The following is a 6342-nucleotide window of genomic DNA, read 5'->3' on the forward strand; positions in this document are numbered from 1 at the left end:
GTGAGTGTGAGAGTGTGAGTGAGAGAATGAGTGTGTGTGTGTGTGTGAGAGTGTGTGAGAGTGTGTGTGTGAGAGTGAGTGTGAGAGTGTGAGTGAGAGAATGAGTGTGTGTGTGTGTGAGAGAGTGAGTGAGTGTGTGTGTGTGAGAGTGAGTGTGAGTGTGTGAAGTGAGTGTGAGAGTGAGAGTGTGTGTGTCACGGGAAGTGTCTTCATCACAGCTCTCCATCCTCCTGCGTCGCCTGTGTGTGAGGTTGACCTTTTAGAGATAGTTATTTATATGATAACTAGTGCTGTCAGTTGACTAATATTTTCAAATGAATTCAGTTCTGCCCTGATGGGAGGAAGAGAGCTTTCTGTAATGAATTTAAAAAAATTTTTTTACTGCAATTTTATTTATTTGTTTTAAATATTTTTTTGTACTTAATATTGCTGCATTGATGCATTAAATTGACATTATTGACATTTTTGTTTACATTATGTTTATTGTTTCATATTTTTATTTTATTTATACATTGTTAATTTACATTTTCATTATATACAGTATGTAGACACACACCGTTTTATTTATTTTCTATTTGATTTCATTTTATGTCTGTTTAAAGTGAGCCTGTCTATTTTTATTTACATTATATTAATAATAGTGTTCTATTTTATTTTACTCTTTATTTAGCTTTTATTTGATTTGATCTTATCTCAGTCTTATCTCAGTTGTGTTTGTTTATTTTAGATATTTTATATTTTCTTATTTTATATTATAGTTTTATGGTATTTTAATTGTATTTTTTATTTTATTATTCTGTTTTATTTAAATTCTTTTGATTTGATCTTTGTTTCCTGTATGTTTGTGTGTATTTATGTAATTTTTGATGTGATTGTATCTGCGTGTAACCGGAGCTCCTGTCCTCACTCCCAGCTGTTCTCCGCTCTGAGTCATCAGCTGTAGGAGGACTGATGGGGATTTTAGAGAATAATCGACACGTCCTCCATGTGAGTCTAATTCATAATTCATACTTACGGTAATTGTTTTTGCTGCTCTACTTCCCGGCCGTGCTGGTCTGAGTTGCGTTACTTTACTGCTCAGTGGTTTAGTGGTTTGACAGCAGCATTTCCATATTCTGTCATCGCCGCGTTATTATTCTCTCTCTGTTGCTTCCTTTAAAGGGAATTAGGGAATTCTGGGTAACTTATTCTGCATATGCCGTCAGAGTTTCTTCTGAATGCTGACAGATGTTATCTTCTGGTTCTTTCAGCAGGTTTTTACACCCAAGCACAGTCTTATAATGCACTTTAGATTATAGACCAGCATCCACTCAACAAACCTGGAACTCGTGCAGTAAAGCAACGTTTGGCTTTCCTTCAGGTTTACATTGCAAAACAACACCACAATCCTAAAACATGTTTTATTTAACCCGTACTTCATCGGTTTTGTTATCCTAACTACACATGATTATATGGTTAGTTGTGTTTAGGGTGGTTTCCCCCTGACCAGACCTGAATCCCAGCAGAACTGCTGACAGAAAGAAGCTTCTCTGGGAACAAGCAGCAGAGTGTGGAGATCAAGACAGAGAAGGTCAGCGCGGCGTGATGTTGTGTGAAGAGGAAGCTGCATCTCATTATCTGTGAGGACGTCAAACACGCTCTCAAACCCTAAACCAGCTCAGTTTAGCATCGGTCACATGTGACTGCTCAAACCCAGTCCACAGTTCATCAACTCAGAGATGAAAGCGTTTGAGATCACTGCTCTCCTCGCTTCTTGTCTTTCAGAGCGTTTGCTCTCCTACATGCACTGCAGACTCATTATGTCTCTGATGTTACTCATTAAGTTCACAACTAATTAGTGTGGTTTCGAAACATGAGATATGATGTAATCGTGTTGTGCTAAGTTGTGAATTAAAGAAAGAGATTATCCAGAAACGGATATCATTTCATCATGTGCTCGTCTGTATGTGCTTCCGGACCTGCGTGACTCTACTCGATTGTGCTGCATAATGAAACCAGACGTTCGTCATATATAATGAGTCCCTTCAACAAGTGCATATCAGTGAATAACGAGTTTTGGGTTGAACGATCTGTTTACATCAGGGCTGTGCGTCATTCAGAATTCAGTTCAAACTTCAACAAATCAGACAGGATGCAAAATTACAATTTCAATGTGACTAAAGCAGAATCAACATGATTTGAAATTCATATGATGATTTTCACTACAGAAGAAAGCGGTTTCTCTTGTGAAACTCAGAATGTTGAGTTAATAAATTCTGTTTTGAAAGATGCTTAGAAAGCCTTGCATTATGTGGATGGATGGATGGATGGATGGATGGATGGATGGCTAGATAGTCTTTTGATCAGAATTACACACATGTGCTAAGTTCAGTTAGCGTCTCTGAGCTAAACGCAGCAGGTAACGGTTGGACGTGTGTTTTAGACTGGGTTCTTCAGCTCGTGTCGTCCATTAGCACCGTTTGCTGAAAGAGAAAAGTGCTTCTTCAGCAGTCCTTGACTTACGGGATGAAATCGCTGCATTTTAGCACATGCTGTGTTCTTGCAGCTAATTATGTCTGTATGGTGCTGTTTGACGGTTGGCTATTGCTACAAATATACCCCAGCGACTTAAGACTGCTTTTGTGCTCCAGTGTCACATATCTGTTTTATTTCTGGGTTAGTCGGCACTTGAACAAACCCTGATGTAAGTCATGTGCTGCCATGTTTGCATCGGTCCAGTCATAACCCTGAGTTTGAGATGGTTATTGTGGTTTGATTATGATGTGTGAGCGAACAGATTTTTACAGCCTTTCATTTTGAAAAGAATTAAAATTCTGCTCAAGGCAGGACACTGCAGGCAAAAACGTGCACTGGTCAATTTTGAGATTTTGGACAGTTCACAATGTGTGTGTTTTTGTTTTGTTTTTTCAGACTAGAGTAAAGAAAAAATTCCAAGATAAACAATTAAGTGTTTGTTTTATTGCACTTTATCTATTTGCATCTGTAGATGTCAGTTTCAATCCATATTTTTAAACGTTTGTATCTCCTCTTCAGCAGCACTTACACCAAACTTACAGTTGTATTCCTCTCTGTATTCTGAAGGTTTGTTCATATTTCATTCACACTGATTTACTCCTAACAACATGGTGAAAATGTGTCTGCTTTCTGTCTGTGGACAGTATTTTCTGATTTATGGAGTGATGAAAAGAGAAACCCAGAATCCCCTCTGGAAAAACCTTTAATATGACAACAAAATCAGAAGAATTTTGAACCGGGCTTCATCCAGTTCACTTGCATATTTGAACATAAGATTTCAGAAATACAAAACATGTTTGCATTTGTTCACGTGATAGATCAGCTGGGGAAGTACGGTGAGATCTTTACTGCTGTCCTGAGCAGCTGTTAGACCAGAGTTTGTCTGCTATACAGATAACAGATAACACGTGGTGCTTCTGTTCTGACAGAAGTGTGTGTTGTGTTGTGGTGTAGATGAGACGCTCTTCAACTCTGCCAAACAGTTGTGTGTGTGTGTGTGTGTGTGTTTCCATAAGACCTGAGGGGAATAAAAGCATTTGAGCGAGCAATGGCCTTCGGGGGTTGCACTGAATGAAATGCTTTTTTTCCCAATCCCCACCTCACTCAAGAAGCGTTCACTCGTTCGTTCGTTCGTTTGTTTTTTCAGCCTTTATTTTCTCTCTCTTCTTTCTTTCCCCTTCTTGCTTTGAGTTGATCTTTGACATCCGAGCGTGCCCCGGGATGTCTGTCACAAACTGCAGTCCAACCTTGTGACAATGCTTGCTTTCTTCCCGTGCCTTTTTATGACCTTCTTCTTTTTTCATTTCTTTCTTTTGTTTCTGTTCTTTCCTTCAAGGTCTGGCGCACCTGACGTTAAACAGCCAAGGTATGGTTCATTCCGTTTTCCATTCTTTTATTTAGTGAGGAATCAGATCTGTCCGTCTCTCTCCCTCCAAACACTGTCCCTCCTCCCCATCGTACTGTGTTGCTGTGTGTCCTGAAGATGACCTCTGACCTCCCGGACACAGGTAACGCTCTTCTGCTCTCGATGCTGGGGTTGAAATGCTGCTGTCTAATGTCACTCACAGATGAAGGGTGTGTTTGTGTTCAGAATGCACAGAGTCTCATTCTGTGGTCATTCTCATTGTTTGGCAATCACTCGCGCTGTTAATTACGTTCAGGTAGCCTCAGATCTGCTCTGTGCCAGTATGACCCTCAGCACTGACTGAATCAATGTTTGTTTTAATGGTTTTTCTGATGCAATGTGTCTGTTTTATGACTTGACCAGGTCTCAGTACTGCGTTTTGTCTGTTTAACTAAAATCATCATTCTCTCATTATTTACTCGCCTCGTGTCAAACCTGTGTGACTTTCCTCCGCAAAGCAAAAGATAGTTTAGGTGAGGTGAAGGGACATGTGACCCATACTTGGAATTAGTGCTCTGCATTTATCCCATCCAAAGTGCACACACACAGCAGTGAACACACACACACTGTGAACACACACCCGGAGCAGTGGGCAGCCATTTATGCTGCGGCGCCCGGGGAGCAGTTGGGGGTTCGGTGCCTTGCTCAAGGGCACCTCAGTCGTGGTATTGAAGGTGGAAGAGAGCGCTGTACATTCACTCCCCCCACCTACAATCCCTGCCGGTACAAGACTCGAACCTGAAACCTTTGGGTTAAGAGTCCGACTCTCTAACCATTAGGCCACGACTTCCCCATTAAGAAGTGTTGCATTGTTTTTGTCAATACAGTGAAAGTCAATGGGGTCCAAAGTTGTTTGGCTCCCAACGTTTTTGAAAACGTCTTTGTTTCTGAAAGTCACACAGGTCTGAACGACATGAGGCAGAGTGCATGATGACAGAAGGATCTTTTCAGATGCTGTTTGATGACTGCTCTTCACGAGGACTAGTTAGGGCTTCATAATGTTGGTGATTGCAGGTGTCTCTATCATGTGTGTGAAGTTGTGCTCTCATGTGCACACAGATCGTCCAGTTCTTCTGTGGATGCTGTGTTGAGTTGTGTCTGTTCATCCGTCACACTGTTAAACCTGCTTGCATTGGTTTTAAGCTCCAAGGTATTCGTTATTTAACTAATCTCACACTGGTGACTGTGTGTTTCCCTCAGTTGTGTCTTTTGTGTTGGTCCGTGTGTATAAAGCAGGAGAAGTGTTCTCCGTGTTCAGCTCTTTTTTGACTGGACTAGTTTTCCCTGGAGATTCATTTGTTTCACAGACATCTCTCAAAGAACTTGTAAAAATCAGAAATCAAATCTCCAGTTTTTCTCCTCAGGGAAATCTAATCCGGATAGGAATGTCTGTGACTGCCGTGTATTTATCAATTTTTTTACAGTCACTCAGCAATGGTTTTGACGCATGTAACTAAAGCTATGTTTGTTGTTACGTGGTTAGCTGCACTTTAATGATTGATTTAGAGCTGATGTCTGGTGCTGCTGGCGTCCCATCCAACCCAAAACAGAAAAGACCCAAACAGACCACAGTAATCCTCCCTTCCTGTCGTTATTATACTGTATTTTCCAGAATATGTCACGTTTTTATCGTTTGAAACATGCTGAAACTCACACTAAGCAAATAAAAAGCACACAAAACATGCTATAAATAAAATACATGTTTATAAAACATTTTGTTTTATTTATCAACATTATTTATGAATGAAATAGCATAAAGTGACTTATTCGCAGATGTGGCTTATCTGTTTTTTTTGGTTTAGCAGAAAAATACATCACAGATCCTCTTTGTTAATAAAGTCCCTCAGACGTCCTTTAGGAAACGAGCCCGTCGCGATGCAGCTCTCGCTCTCGTGTTCGAGCCGTGCGTCTCCAGATTAGACGTCTGGAGGAATAGTAGCGTGTGCATTAGTCCTGTGACCCGTGTCTGCCCTCTGCCTGTCCCGTTTGAGGAGAGGATTGTTATTCTGGTCAGCGCTGACCTACTGTATTCACATCGACACCAGTGGCTCACGCAGACCGTCCTGAACGCACGCAGACGACTGACGCGTGTTCAGAGGGTCCCTCTTCACATAATCTGCTCTTAAGACAGTCATTCATATTCATGACATCAGTTGGTCCTCATGAATGCAGCATCTGTGAGCTGTGATGTGTTTGCAGTCAGACGCATTAAACATGAGCACCGCACATCTCCAGACATCCTGAGAGACGCTTCACACCGTCTCTGACCATCCACACCTCACAGCAATACAGTGTGTGTGTGAGTGAGTGCACACACTTATGCACACTCACACACACACACACACACACACACACACTCTTACACTCTCTCACACTTACACACACACACACTCTTACACTCTCTCACACACACACACACACAC

General features: G+C 41.2%; 1 protein-coding gene across 1 annotated transcript in view; it reads left to right on the top strand.

The window, feature by feature from the left end:
* Positions 1 to 6342, top strand: part of LOC107552419 (neurexin-2-like) — a gene marked incomplete at its 3' end in the record, with an annotated part of 297359 nt that overhangs the window by 157247 nt on the left and 133770 nt on the right. Inside the window, exon 4 of the mRNA XM_016234286.1 lies at positions 3851 to 3880. Within this exon, the coding sequence (XP_016089772.1) occupies positions 3851 to 3880 (30 nt within the window). The remainder of the gene's footprint in view (positions 1 to 3850; positions 3881 to 6342) is intronic.

This window comes from Sinocyclocheilus grahami, unplaced genomic scaffold (assembly GCF_001515645.1).
Source record: "Sinocyclocheilus grahami isolate Dianchi unplaced genomic scaffold, SAMN03320097.WGS_v1.1 scaffold450.1, whole genome shotgun sequence".
Classification (NCBI taxonomy): Eukaryota; Metazoa; Chordata; class Actinopteri; order Cypriniformes; family Cyprinidae; genus Sinocyclocheilus; species Sinocyclocheilus grahami.